The sequence below is a fragment of the Eublepharis macularius genome, chromosome 4, assembly GCF_028583425.1.
Source record: "Eublepharis macularius isolate TG4126 chromosome 4, MPM_Emac_v1.0, whole genome shotgun sequence".
NCBI lineage: Eukaryota > Metazoa > Chordata > Lepidosauria > Squamata > Eublepharidae > Eublepharis > Eublepharis macularius.
The window spans coordinates 11,080,575-11,095,510 of record NC_072793.1 but is presented as its reverse complement, the minus strand read 5'-3'; the positions used below and the strand labels follow the sequence as shown (position 1 = coordinate 11,095,510).

Here is a 14,936-nt window from a genome sequence, read left to right as displayed (position 1 = left end):
CGAACTGGCCTGTGGAAAATTGCTTCCTGACCCTAAGGTGGTGATCAGCATTACCCTGGGCATGTAAAAAGGGCCACAAGAACTATACACTGATGCAACCCATTCTGGATGTAACCCATTCTGCCCTCCCACTCATGATCTGTCCAGGTTCACAGAATCAGCATTGCTGTCAGATGGCCTCTGCTTAAAAAAAGCCTCTGCTTTAAAACCTCCAAAGAAGGAGAGCCCACCAGCTCCTGAGGAAGCCTATTCTACTGAGGGACCACTCTAACTGTCAGGAAGTTCTTCCTAATGTTTAGCCGAAAACTCTTGATTTAATTTCAAGTCATTGGTTCTGGTCTGACCTTCTGGGGCAGTGGAAAACAATTTGTGCCATCCTCTATATGACAGCTCTTCAAATACTTGAAGTTGGTTATCTCCTCTCCAGGCTAAACCTTTCCTCATAGGATTTGGGGTCTCTGGACCCCTCACCATCTTCGTTGTCCTCCTCTGGACATGTTCCAGCTTGTCTATATCCTTTTTAAATTGTGGTGCCCAAAACTGAATACAATACTCTAGGTGAGGTCTAACCAGAGCAGAGTAGAGCGATACCATCACTTCTCGTGATCTGGGCACTCTGCTTCTGTTGATCCAGCCCAAAATCACATTTGCCCTTTTAGCTACCACATCACACTGCTGTCTCATGTTCAGTGTACGGACTACTAAGACCCCTAGATCCTTTTCACACATATTTCTGCCAAGACAAGTCTCCCCAATCCTATAGTTATGCATTTGATTTTTCCTTCCTAAATGCAGAACTTTGCATTTATCTCTGTTGAAATTCATTTTATTTGTTTTAGCCCAATTTTCCAGCTTTTCCTTACTCTTTCGACTGTAATTGCTACCCTTCCCAATTTAGTATCATCTGCAAATTTAATAAGCATTCCTTCTATTCCTTCATCCAAATCATTTATAAAAAAGTTGAACAGAACACGTCCCAGGACTGATCCCCGAGGAACTCCACTTGCCACTCTTCCCCAAGAGGATGAGGAACCATTAACTAGCACTTTTTGCGTGTGATCTAAGTTCCAAAGAGTTTATTGTCTATAGCCATAAGGCTGTCACAATTTACCAAACATCAACTAATAGTTAAATCCATTATCACAGTTTGTAAAGGTTACTTAAAATTAATTAAAATCGTACAGTATGCCAAAACTATCCCAGGAATCACGAAGCAGCCTCATTCAGTACCACCTTAGATCTTATCTTTTTGGCTGCGATTGCAAACTGAGAGACTCTATAGGACACATGATGATCAGTGTCAGATAACAAAAACACAGTCTCCTCAGTTTCAGAATATGTGTTTGTGACTGATGGGATTCTGGCCAAGAATTTAGCTCTGGGTACACTATATAATGGACAATAAAGTAGGTAGTGGGAAAGGTTCTCCACTGTAGGTAATCCACAAATGTAGGTGCGATGTTCCATAGGGGTGTGAGAATAACGCCCTGCCAAAAGAGCTGTCTGCATCATCTGAAAGCGCAGAGCAGTGAAAGACACTCTGAGGTTATAATGAGAAATACTGGCTAGGTAGGGAGATCTTAAATGGTCAAATTTGATTAGTTTATACCAAGGAGCTGCCTTAGATTTTAATATTGATAGCCGATCTATCGCTGTATCTGACTTGTAGATCCACTCCTTAAGTGGGAGGTTGTTGGCTGAGACCCCTAACAAGTCATCCGGGATGGTATACCTTTGGCAAATGGTGGATAGAAAGCCAGGGCATGTGGGGTCTTTGGATAGTAAGTAATTTACTGATGGGCAGCTTAAGGAGTCAGAACTGGAAAATTTGATCCTTTTCCAGTATTTTAAAACCGCACGGTGCACCCGCGCCCTAAGGGAGGGGAGTCCTGTTTTGGCCCTTATCAGGGTGGCAGGAGCGCCTTTGGGTAAAGCCAAAATCCGTCTCAAGAACTGGTTTTGGATTACCTCAAGACTGGTTAGAATATCTTCCTTCCAACCCCACACTTCAGCTCCATATAAGAGGTGAGAGACGACCTTGCTCTTAAATAATTTCAGTGCTGGATCTATCAGTCGACCCCCCCCCTTTGTATGAAAAAAATTTATGATTGACCCTACAGTCCTTGATGCCGAGGATTTAACCATCGCAAGGTGTATCTTCCAGTTCAGAGTCTCTTTAGAGGTTACCCCTAGATATTTAAAGGAGCTGCATTGCTGGATTGGGTTGCCAAGGATGCTCCAGCGGGAGATTTTTGGCTTTCTCCTGAAAACCACTACTTTTGTCTTTGTGTAGTTGACATTGAGAGCTTCTTCGTTACAATAATGGCCTAACTGATCTAAGAGTCTCCTCAAGCCGATCTTGGTCAGGGAGGTTAGGACCATGTCATCTGCGTAAAGGAGAACTGAAATCTTCTATTGTCCCAGAGAAGGCGGCGTGAATTGGGGACCTGACAGAGTCTCATTGATACCATTAATATACAGGTTAAATAGAAGAGGGGCCAGCACACGACCCAACACACAGAGCAGAAACAGCCGTCGCTTATCGATGTTAAGTTTGGCAAGCTTGGACCATAAGCGGGACCGATTGATTGAATCGAATGCAGCAGCCAAGTCAGCAAATGCTACATAAAGTGCCTTTGTTGGCCCATTTATTCCAGAGTAAGCCAGTTGGTATAGCATTTGACAGTGGTCTATAGTTCCAAGACTGTTCCGAAATCCCGCTTGCGTGGGATGAATTATTTTTTCGGTGGTCACCCAATCTTCCAATTTTGCCAGCAGATATTTGCTATACAGTTTTGCTGTTGTGTCAAGTAGACTTATAGGTCTATAGTTTTGCGAGTCAGATTTATCCCCTTTTTTTTGTATAGGTACCACTATGCTCAGCTTCCATCCGGAGGGGATTAGGCCTGAACCATTAATTTGAGTAAACACCCTGGCCAGTACTGGGGCCCACCAGTCTGGGAAGGCTTTATACAGTTCAGGTGGTAACATATCCTCACCTGGAGATTTACCAGTGGGTAATGAGGCAATTAGTCCTCTAATTTCAGCTTCGGAGACTGGTGCCCATTCTGGCAGGTCCAGAGAATCCTGATGTGCAACCTGTTGGCAAGTCCAAGTTCCCTCTGGTTGGGGATATTGAGGCCCGAAGTCTTTATTAAAGTAAGAAGACCAGACGTGGCCTGGAATAAATAAATCAATATGGCAGTAGAGGGAGCTTGGACAGGCCGCATCTGGAGTATTGTGTGCAGTTCTGGAGGCCTCGCTTCAAAAAGGATGTGGACAAAATCGAGAGGGTGCAGAGGAGAGAGACGAGGATGATCAGGGGTCTGGAGACTGAGCCCTACGAGGAAAGGCTGAGGGCCTTGGGAATGTTTGGTTTGGAGAAGAGGAGATTGAGGGGGGACATGATTGCTCTCTTTAAGTATTTGAAAGGCTGTCATTTGGAAGAGGGCAAGGAGCTGTTCCAGTTGGCAGCAGAGGGTAGGACGTGAAGCAATGGGCTAAAACTACATGCACAAAGGTACCGGCTGTATATTAGGAAGAACTTTTTCATGGTCAGAGTAGTTCAAAAGTGGAATCAGCTGCCTAGGGAGGTGGTGAGCTCCCCTTCACTGGCAGTTTTCAAGAAGAGGCTGGATGAATATTTGTCAGAGATGCTTTAGGCTGATCCTGCACTGGGCAGGGGTTTGGACTAGATGGTCTGTCTGGCCCCTTCCAACTCTATGATTCTATGATTCTTGTGAAAGCAACCAAGTCCCAAAATCCCGAGTCATTTCTTTCAGATACTGCACTATCTAACTCATTCCAGAGAAATTTAGCATGTTCTAATTTCTTCTGTTTAATTAGAGCTTTGTACTGGGACCTAAGCATTGTTAGACTGTAGATCTGAGCCCTACCCCTATTATGCCTGGCCTGTCTCATGGTGTGGTGGAGTTCTTTTTTAAGCGCTCTGCATTCATGGTCGAACAAACCACTTTGAGCATGGAATATCAAAAGAGGTGCCATGCAAAATATGCAGGTTGGACAGAGAAAGCAGTTTCAGTAGTTTAAGGCCAAACTTAATTACTACTGAATCCTTTGCCAAGCGCTCTAAGACATGGGCATTTGTAGCAATCTGTGTGCTCACACCATCTCTTGCCTTAAACTTGCCCGCCCCAGTTCTCGCGTTGAAGTCTCTGCGTAGAAGAACGTGTGTATTTGGGTATCGAGAGGTTAGCCTATACATCATATCAGATAGAAGATCCCAGACTAACTCACCTTTCTGGGGTGATAAGCCCCTAGGGGGATATATACGTTAACACAGAGTAGACTTCTAAAATGATCACCTTTGAGAAGTAGGACCTGAAAATTATTAGGGCAGTTATTCTCTAGCACTTGTATATCTATGTTTAGGTCCACAGAGATCAAAATAGCCAAACCCCCACTTCCCCGTCCCTTCGAGCGTACTTTAATCGCAGGCACAGAATAGACCCTGTAGCCCTGCACAATGGGGAGATCAGAGTTCTGGATCCAGGTTTCCTGCAAACAGAGAATGTCATAATAATGCAAAAAAGCTGGGTCATATAACTTATTGCACCAGCCCCCCAAGTTCCAAGATAGGAGCTTTAATTGTCAGTCAGCAGCTGTGATCTTGTTTAGCTCCCCGGCAGTGTCCAAAAGAACAGAGTTGTTACTATTCGATGGAAATTTCTCCCGAGCAGACTGCTCCCCCACATTAGAATTCTTGTGGACACCGGCATCGTTACAGGATTTTCTTGTCGAGAAATTGTAGAGAAGCTGTCTGGATTCCATAGATCCACCACCTCATGAGGGGAGCGGGGAGAGTTGCCATCTCTACGCAGTTCTCAAGCACGCTGGGCTCATTGGCCGCTGGAGAGGGCTTTTGCTCTTGCTGTATTGGTTTGTCTTTGGTTCTCAGAAGCTTGTCTCTTAACACTCCCAATCTGGTGGTAATCGCCAGTTGTTCAGAAGGCGGAAGGGCTGAGAACGATTTGAGTAATTCTTCTTCAACTGAATTCTCAAGAGAGGCGTGGGCTGGGGCCATTCTCAGGTGCGAGGAAGAGTCACTCTGCGTGACGTCTGACACTGGATCTGGAGTAGAGCTCTCAGCCTCCATCTGGGAGTGGTCTTTTTGCCAGCATGGTAGCAGAGAGTTTATGATCAAGTTATTGATTATTGAAAACCCTAGCAGGGGAAATCCTTTTAGTGTGGAAAAATTCCTTCCGGCGAAGCAGTAGGCTTGGAATTCTGGGACTGCCAAATGTGAGAAGAACTCTTTGAGCCTGGTATGAATTGTCAGGTGGCTCAACCAATATTAAGTCTATTGCTAGTTGACTCTCATGTAGAAGAGCTCTTAGATGAAAATTGGCCTGTCTTACTGAATACCCAAATAATGTCTGGCCTTTGTAATTGCAGTTAGGCAGACTTTACAGGGCTGCAGCTTTAAGTGAAATGGAGCCTTCTCAATTTGAGAATGCTGAGGCTTTTTGCATTTTAAGGGACTCCCTTTTGTGTGGGGAGCAGTTTTCCAGTAATGGCCTCGGCCAAATCTGTATTAGCTTTGTTGAACGGAAGTAGCTTCTGAGTATGTTGTGTAAGTTGATCAGTTTTACCTTCCAATAGTAGTAATCTTTCAAAAATAGATTCCACAGTTTTTACTGTTAGTTGCATGGTGTCGAGCAGCGTGATATCGGGGCTTCTGTTGTTAGCAAGAACAGATTCTTCAGCTGTTGTTTGCTGCTTATCTCCCCTTTCAACCGGGTGTGATCTGTCAACCAGTTACAGATCCACCTAATAGTAATAGGATCCAAACCACATTTTACCCATTTGTCAACAAGGAACTTTATCAAAAGCCTTACTGAAATCGAGATAAACTATGTCTACAACATTCCCCTGATCCAGCAAGGTAGTAACTTTCTGAAAAAAATAGATAACGTTAATCTGACATGACTTTTTCTTGAGAAACCCGTGCTGGCTCTTAGTAATCACAGCCATCCTTTCTAAATGCTCAAAGACTGACTGATTATTTGTTCTAAGACTTTTCCAGGTATAGATGTCAAGCTGACAGGTTGGTAGTGGCCTGGATCCTCCTTTTTCCCAGATGGGGACAACATTTGCCCGCCTCCAGTATTCTGGCAGCTCACCTGATCTCCAAGAATTCTCAAAAATAATGGACAGAGGCTCATAAATTACACTTGCAAGTTCTTTTAGTACCCTTGGTACCCTTTAGTACCCTTGATCTTGTGCTTTGAAGCTGCAGATGGTTGGTTCAGTTTTAAAATTTCACCGAACAACCACAGGTATAATGCCATTACTTGGTGGTACAAGTCAGGTGATGAGTAAGTGGGAGCCTCTCTCATTGCTCACTCTTGATTAAAATAACACGAGTATCAGGACGGATGCAAGAGATTCAAATGCTCAGAGCCCTTTAGGGATGGCTGCCATCCCTTCTGCTGACAAATGAGGTTTTTTGTTTCCTCCTCAAGGAGATAGTGGAACATAGGTAGTTTCAGATGGAATCGTTCAGGTGTTATACATGTACATTTGCACTTGACCAGGAACATTATTTCTTTTTTCCTTCATTTATAGCCCACTATTCTTGTTTACAGAGGTAAAAGGCAGATGCCTTCCCTCCGTTCCTCTGACATGTAGTCTCCTCCTCCGTTTCTGGATTTCCTCACACTGTAGTTTGCTGTGAAAACCTTGGTGTGCCCAGTTGGGAGATCGTGGCAGCCTATAGTGGGAGGAGGGAGCGCACATTATGTTCATCTGACTTTTCCCAGATTTGGGAGACAGGCACCAGTTTTAAAAATGAAATACTCCTTTATTTTTCTTTCCAGGGTCATGAAAAGTGTGCCTTGTTGATTCTGGGGGAAACCCAAGACCTTGGCCTTATCAATGCAACTAACAGTGCTCTGCAGATGTGAGTATTTGCACAGCTGGTGGAAATGGAAAACTGTTCTTCCTCGTTTCTCTACAAATCAATTTTCTGTCCAGTAGCACTTTCCTTATTTGAGAGTGAAGTGCCAAAATACAGTACTCAATATTCTTTGAGTGAAGGTGTGACTGCTAAATTGGTTTATAACCCACATACATTGAAACTTCAAGGCCTGATTAGCTCTGTTCAAAGATGACAATGAAATTATCTCTGAATTCGCAGTCACTAGTAATCCTGGGATATCTTATTTTTCATATTTTTATTTTAAAATGTCTGAACTACTTTTCTAGCTAGCTCTCAGCATCAAAAAATGAAGTTGAACTTTCAAAACAACTAAATAAGACAACTGTATAGATAAAGCAATACCAGTATCTGACACCATAGTCATCAGTATCAAATATAGGAAACTTGGTAGGGAAGAGGTGCAGCTTGGAGTCTAAAACTAGAAAATGTTTGTGGCTTGGTCAGTCTCCTTGGGGAAGAGAAGATACAGCTTCAGCACGACCACAGAAAAGACCCTGCTGCACACAATTGTAGTTCTGATCTTCTTGTAGAATTGCAGTCCCAAGCAGGGACTCATTGATCTAGTGCTTTTTCAGTCTTATCAGGAGGCAGTTTAGACGCCAGGTGGCTGGATCTTTGTAAAACTCAATAGATTTTTTCCCCTCCAATTTGTCTGAAGTGGCAGCTGGCCCCTGAAGGAATTGTCTTGACTGCAGTGTTTTTTAAAGTCAGTGGTTCATAATGAGTTGATGAAAGTATATTTATTTATGGGGAGGCAGCTCTCAATAATGATCTAGAGCTGCTTCTATGCAGGGATTTTTTTTTCACAGTAGCAGAAAATGTCCAGACAACACAATGCACAATTTATACATGAGTTTTGTGGTTCCCATTTTTTCCTCTTTATTTCAAACCTAACTTTTTCTGAAGTAAAAAATGGAACCATAGGGTGGCTGTGGGTTGTCTGCCCGTTTGGCCACTCCCCACAGCCACCCCAAGAAGGGAGATGGGGCTAAGCTCTGCCCCCCCCCCCGCCCCCCAGGGCTTCAAAAGGCTTCTTGATTTCTTTACCAAGCTGGGTCAGGAGCTTGCAGACTGGAGAGGGGTGGGCTGGGCAAAAGCAGCAGGAAAGAGTGGGGATGGCAGCAGAGCAAGCATGCTGGAACGGGCCTTGTGGTCCTGTTCCCATGCACAGGTATACCGTTTGCAGTTGCTGCTGTGGCAGGGGGGCATTTTCACGCCCCATCTGGAAGCAGATTGGGCCATACCTCCTGAATTCTCAAGGCTAACTGTCTGTAGTCATATTCTTATGATCAGTAATCGGGGCAGTGCAGTTACTGGTGGAAACCTGAATAATTTGTTTCCAAAAACAGATGGAATGAACACCTTCTGAGAGTGGCTATCTTAAGCCACCTGTTCAATTTTTATAAAATGTTATTGGGAGAACAAAACTGAATATTTAGTCTTATTTGAACCACAGAAAAAAGGGTTCTGTGAATTTCTTCCTTCCTCCCAGGGCTTTTTTTCTGGGAAAAGAGGTGGTGGAACTCAGTGGTGGAACTCAGGGTCGCACAATGATGTCACTTTGGGTCAGCTGGAACAAGGGGGGAGTTTTTAAATTTTAAACTGCCCTCGGCGAAAATGGTCACACGGCCAGTGGCCCCACCCCCTGATCTCCAGACAGAGGAGAGTTTAGATTGCCCTCCGCGCCACACGCCCCCTGATCTCCAGACTGTGGCACGGAGGGCAATCTAAACTCCCCTCTGTCTGGAGATCAGGGGGCGAGACCACCGGCCATGTGACCATTTTCAAGAGGTGCTGGAACTCCGTTCCACCGTGTTCCCGCTGAAAAAAAGCCCTGCTTTATCCTATGGTAGACAGTGTTGCAAACAGGCCACATCTTGAGTCAAAGGAACTTTGATTTAATGTTGTCTGTTACAAGAATGGGATCTTGTCCTTGCACCTCCCATTTCTATTTTCGGGGGCGCGGGTAATGAAATAGCGGTTTTTTTAGGATAGGAGGCCCTTGCATATTAATTTTTCAGAACCTCTCTTTAGTTCCCTCTGTGTTTTCTATTTCATCTGTAAGCTTTTTACAAAATTCATCAGGCTCAAGAGTGTTAAGTGCAGAATTAAAATAAGACAGAAGAGAGCATATTGTATCCCATCTTATTCTACTTCTGGCCTTAAAAGAAACAAACGAATCACTCGAGTTCCAAGTTTGTGACCCTTCTAATCAATCAGTCCACTTTCTCTCCGTTCAGCTCTCCCCCGCCCCAGCCTACCCAAGGAAGCAAGTTTGGCCAAGTTCACACCCGCCCCTCTTTTTCCTGTCTTCCTACTCTGTGCAGGCCGCTCCATATTGCAGCTCGGAAGGGACTGGCCTCTGTTGTTCAGGCTCTGCTGAGCAGAGGTGCCACGGTGCTTGCTGTGGACGAAGAAGGTGCGTATTTCTCACACCTGGAAGTTCTTCTGGGTGACTGGGTGGAGTCAGTTAAAGTGCAGCATATTGGCACTTTATGTATTCACTCAGGCTGGAAAGTCAAGCGAGCTCAGCTGGTTGGGATGAGGAAAATTTTAGTATTGTTCCATGTCCTATGCCTAGATGCGAAATAGAGTGAGGTTATCTCCCTCTCTTTCAGTTCATCCTTGATGTTGGGATCTTAATCTTTTTTGTTCTTTGGGGAGTTGTCAGTATCTGTTTGTTGTAAAATGGAACCAAGAAAAGGAATCCAGTCTTCAACTCCTTTATTCACTGAGCAAAAAATCGTTCATCTGTGGTCGTCAGTGCAGTCCCTCAGTGGGAACTGTGCTTGCGCAGGCCAGCCGCTCAGAACGTGAATTTCTTTAGCTTACAGCCATTAAGGCGGGAGGGGGGGAACCTCCCCCACAGACTGCGCCAAGCCGGTTTTTCCCGCTGAAACAGTCACGTGCTCGGGGAGGTTGCCCCTCCTCTTCCCCGGTTTCCTTTTCACCACCGCAAGAAGCAGACATTGTTCTTTCTTGTATCTCTTTATTCATTAGCGATTGCCTGTGTTTAGACAGAATAATTGTATATAGTTCTACATAGTTGTTCATAGTAGTTAGTAGTTGGTGTTTAGTTAAGAGGATCTACGCCATTGCAGATCCCCTAAGGAGATAGAGGTGGTGAGTCACAAATATTCTTCTGTGCCCCCGCCCCCGTTTGATCTTTGAGAACCGTCATGATGGCAGACAAATTGTTATTTAAGAAGTGTGCTGAGTCCAGCACTAAGATGGCCAAGACCAACGGCCACTCATTGTGCGTAGTGTTTTTGGGCAAGAGCCACATAGTTGAGAAATGCAAACACTGCCAGTTGTTCATGCCGAAGGCAAGAGGGGATTGGGTGTCACGCTTGAAGGCCATGCTTTGGGAGAAGGCCATGTTCAGTGCCAGTAGCCCAGCAGCGAAAAAATCTGCCCCAGCAGAACACATGGCCTGATCCTATAACATCATCCAATCCAGGAGCGTTATTGGATCCGAAGTCTTGCCCTTGAAACCAACCTCGGCACCGGTCACGGTCCCGAGACACTTCGACATTGATGTGATCAGCAGCAAGCAATATTCATTTGGAGAGCAGCCCTCGTAGACCCCAAAATGAGGCTTCAGGGTCACTGGTGCCGACGGGACCTGAGGAGACACCATCACTCCACCTAAAAAACATAAAGAAACTTGACGCGTTGAGCTGAAAGGTTTATTCAGGGTCTGCCCTAACTGTAAAGATGGCTAACTACCTAGCCACAATGAGTGGGTATCAGATATTCCTATTGCAGAAGATGGCTGCCTTTATGGAAGCTTTGCCAGAAGACAAGATACCCCTTGCAAAACTCATTTGTTAGGAGATAGTGGTCCTGTCAAAACAGCAAGTTAGCGCCAGCAGACATGTTCTTGATGTGTCTGCTAGAGCTCTCAATACAGCTGTTGTGCTACACAGACATACATGGCTGAGATCTACAGCTCTGCCTGTTGAAACATCAACAAAATAAGAGGACATTCCTTTTGAAGGTACTTCTTTACCAGATGAATATATCTCCAAGAAGAAAAAAGATAGACAGCTAAGTCATATGGCATCTTACTGCAGACAGCTCTAACTACTTCCTAGAGATAGGTGACATGACTATCAAAAAAGGTGTGATTACTGGACATACAGGTTCCAGCCTTACTTAATGTCTGTAGACTCCACCAGGAAATTGTATGCATATAAGTGGAATAGGTTCATGTTTTGGGCAAGCACTGAGGACATTGCTCCAGAAACATGACAACTGTCTAGTATATTTGAGTATTTAGCTTCCCCACAGGCTTCAAGATTGTCATCTTCATCAGTGAATATTCACTTAGTGGCCATTTCAGCATTCCGTAAGGGTATTGACGGAAAGACTCTCTTCTTCCGCTATTTGTCTAAGCTTTTCTTGAAGGGGTTATAGAACTTGTACCCACTGAGAACCCTGGTGGTCCCCCAATGGTCTCTACCTTTAGCACTGGCCAAAGTGGTGTCAAAACCATTTGAACCATTGACAACTTGTTGTCACTTTTATAGTTGAAAGTAGCCTTTTTAGTGGCCGTTACATCGTCCGGGAGAGTCCGTGTGTTCAGTGCACTCAGCGTAGAGCCTCCCCTTTTGCAGATACACCCTGATAAAGTAGTGATGCACACACCAGTTTACAATTTTTACTTAAAGTTGTATCAAAGTTTCATGTATAATAGAGCATATCTCTCCCAGTGTTTTTCCTAAACCCTAAAACCGCTCAAGAACATACACTACACACATTAGATGTCAGAAGAGCCATTTTATTTTTAAAGGACAGGGACTCAGTCTTTTTGCAGGGACACAACCTTTTTTGTTTGTCACTCTGGCCCTTACAATGGTAAAGCTGCATCCACTCAGACAATTTCTAGTTGGGTAGTATCAGCAATCAGGCATTGTTACAGTTTAGCCGATGTTCCTTGCCCATTTGCTCTTTGAGTACTCTCAACAAGGGCACAGGTGACCTCAGCTGCATTCATGCGAGGAGTTCCTCTTGTGGACATCTGTAGAGCAGCTACACGGTCCTCAGAGGAGACTTTCGTGAAGCATTATGTGATGGACATCAATGCGCGAAAGGAGTAGGTAGTGGGCCAAGCAGTTCTTCATTCTGTCTTTGCCTGAGAGCATCACCCCACCACCGGGTGAGTAGCTTGTTATTCTCCCAGTGTGGGGCTGCACTGAAGACCGTAGATGAAAACAGGGTTGCACTTACTTGTGACTGCTGTTCATTTAGGTCCTCGTGCAGGCACACATTCCCCCCTCCTGTCCCACTGTGAGCTCTCTAGAGTAAGTAGAGGGCATGCGGTGGCAAAGGAGAACGGGGGAAGGAAAAGAGCAGCCTCCCCAAGCACATGACCATTTCGGCTGGAAAAATTGGCTTGGAGCGGTCTGTGGGGGAGGATGCCCCCCTTAATGGCTGTAAGCGAAAGAAATTCGTGTTCCGAGCGGCTGGCCTGCGCAAGCGCAGTTCCCAGTGTGTGGCTGCATGAAGACCGAGATGAACAGCAATTACAGGTAAGTGCAACCCTGTTTTTCTGTTCTATATGTATATATGTATACATACATCTATATGTACAGACACAGTATAGATTAGTTTAAAACCAGAAACTTTACAAGAAAGTGTTCTTCAGAGCATCACAGCAGTATAAACTGGCAAAACTGTACTGGTTTGTGTTCTTTCCTTGCTTCTTGGGATCCCCAAAAATATCCCTTCATGCTCTTTCTACAAGTGAATGCCGGAGCAGGAATATTCAGGTATTCCTGCCCTGGCTTGACAACCAGAAGATTTCTCTCCCCCTCCCCCCCGTACCCATTTTTCCCCTTTTCCTCTGAACCTTTAGAGAATTCACTGCCTCCATCCAGGAGCCCTGTTCTCCTATGTGAAGGTATTTATAAAAAAGGACTAATTTAGGAGAGAGAGTCATGAGAATATTGCAAATTAAACATCCTGTGAATGGGGTGGCAACATGTGTTAGGAATAAACTTCTCCCACAAAGGTTTTCCTGACTCCGTCCGGCTGCTTTGAACATTCTCAGAGTCTTGCAAAAATGGCAAGTAGCAACCTTTTGAAGCCCGGCTTCCGCAACCAGTCGCTGGTCTTCTGCTGGTGTTTGGAAGTTCCTCTTGGTATAGCAGTCTTAATTCTCAAGGCAACTGCTTTAAACCTGTAAAGGAAATAGCCTTCCCTTAACAACACGCACTACTTTACCTTACATTGCCTACTTAGGCTACGGCCTCTGTAAATCTGCTAATAGCTGCCTGGAAGTCAACTGTCTCTAAATTCTGCCCCCAAATGACATCTGTTGGGAAAATCAACTAGAGACAACGGGGGCTGGTTGTCATTCCAAACAGTAACTGTCTCAAAAAACCTGAGTCAGTCCAGGTATCCTCTGCTTCCCTGCAAACAGGTAATCGGAACTGTGAATAGATTCTCTGCTCCTTCGGACAATGCTGACCTCTTGAGGAGAAGGAAGAGATACCTAGGGAGAAAGTTGGGCGCTCTCTCCCCCCATATGCGTTCCACCGATCGCTGCTGTGATCGCGCAGTTCCTCTTAGAAGAGCTGTAACTGACCTGCTCTGTTGTGAGAGGGAGAGCCTGGAACTCGAGGCATGCTCTGCTCCCGGCATTGGCCCTGGAATAACATGCTTGTAGAGCCAGTGCACTCACACTGCTAACTCCGTGCTGCTTCAGAGGAAAGGAGGGAGGGAGAAGAAAACCACTCCAGGCAAGGCTTGTTTGAACTTTGTAAAGCCTCAGAAGAACCCTTCTAGTTAGACACATCCCGTGTATTTCTCAAGGTGGCCCAGTTCCACCTGGAAAACATTAGTGGCCTTGCTGTCCAAGTTTGGTTTGATGTGATTGAGTCTCTTTCTCTCACAGGCCATACCCCAGCCTTGGCTTGCGCCCCCAACAAGGACGTTGCCGACTGCCTGGCACTTATCCTTTCCACCATGAAGCCTTTTCCACCTAAAGACGCCATCAGCCCTTTCAGCTTCAACCTCCTCAAGAACTGCGGCATTGCTGCCAAGACGGCAGCCTGCAGTGCTCTGCCCAACGGAAACAGCTGCCCTTACACCAAGGATAGGCACAATGCCATCGGCTTAGATGGCTGTTACTCGGAGTAGCTTAAAAACCAGGATGGGTGATCTAATATCTTCTATTTATTTAGAAATTCTATAAATATAGGACACTTTAAATGAGAACAAGACTGGAGGGGCCTTCTAAAACGGCCTGGGCACCAAAACAAAACGGGAAAGAAGAGAAGGCTCTCAGCTTCTGCTTCCTATCTAGATTCTTGCTTGACCACTAGCATCACAGGCTGTTAAATAAAATTAACAGGCAATGATGTGGTTCTCAAACTTAACTGCATGTGAACCCTTGCCACCAGTTACTGTCATGGCATTGAAAGCAGGTTGCAGATCTCCTGCTTACTGTGCAAATATTTTGACATTTAAAAAAAAAATCTTTAGCGATTTATCCTGTTGCCCTTATTTACTCAAAATGTAGACTTGTTGGATTGGCGTTCCTTACAATTGATTGTTCTCTTTCTAAACTTGAGAAACTTGCTTTGGTTCTGACTGCCTCTGTCCTTCATCCAAGGGCACTGGTCATAGTTCCCGAGCGTGTGATCTCATTGGATACATTATATGGCCACCCTTTTAAACTCCGGTCCCTGTTGGCTTGATGCTCCTGAAAACTGATCGAAATCCAAACCAAATTAATTTTTCACGTGGGTTGGGCACAATCCTCGATTTGAAACTCACAGCATCTGAAAGTGCGTTCCATCTGTATGGCCTCCTCTGCTGTTGAGATTCATTAAATAGTGCATGAAAGCTAGGCAGGGAGCAGAAGCCTGAATTTCTTCTGTGTTTTATTTTGCATTAGGGGTTTGACAAATGAGGGGACTGCTAAAGGCGGGCAGCAGCTCCTGGCAAAGTGCCACTATAACTGCTC

At 45.0% G+C, this 14,936-nt stretch overlaps 1 protein-coding gene across 1 annotated transcript in view; it reads left to right on the top strand.

Moving 5' to 3' along the window:
- The window catches only part of ANKRD52 (ankyrin repeat domain 52), an 83,619-nt gene extending 69,293 nt beyond the window's left edge, over positions 1–14,326 (top strand). Inside the window, exons 26-28 of the mRNA XM_054978724.1 lie at positions 6,840–6,922; positions 9,289–9,380; positions 13,863–14,326. Of these exons, the coding sequence (XP_054834699.1) occupies positions 6,840–6,922; positions 9,289–9,380; positions 13,863–14,107 (420 nt within the window). The 3' untranslated portion in view covers positions 14,108–14,326. The remainder of the gene's footprint in view (positions 1–6,839; positions 6,923–9,288; positions 9,381–13,862) is intronic.
- Positions 14,327–14,936: the final 610 nt, after the last annotated feature.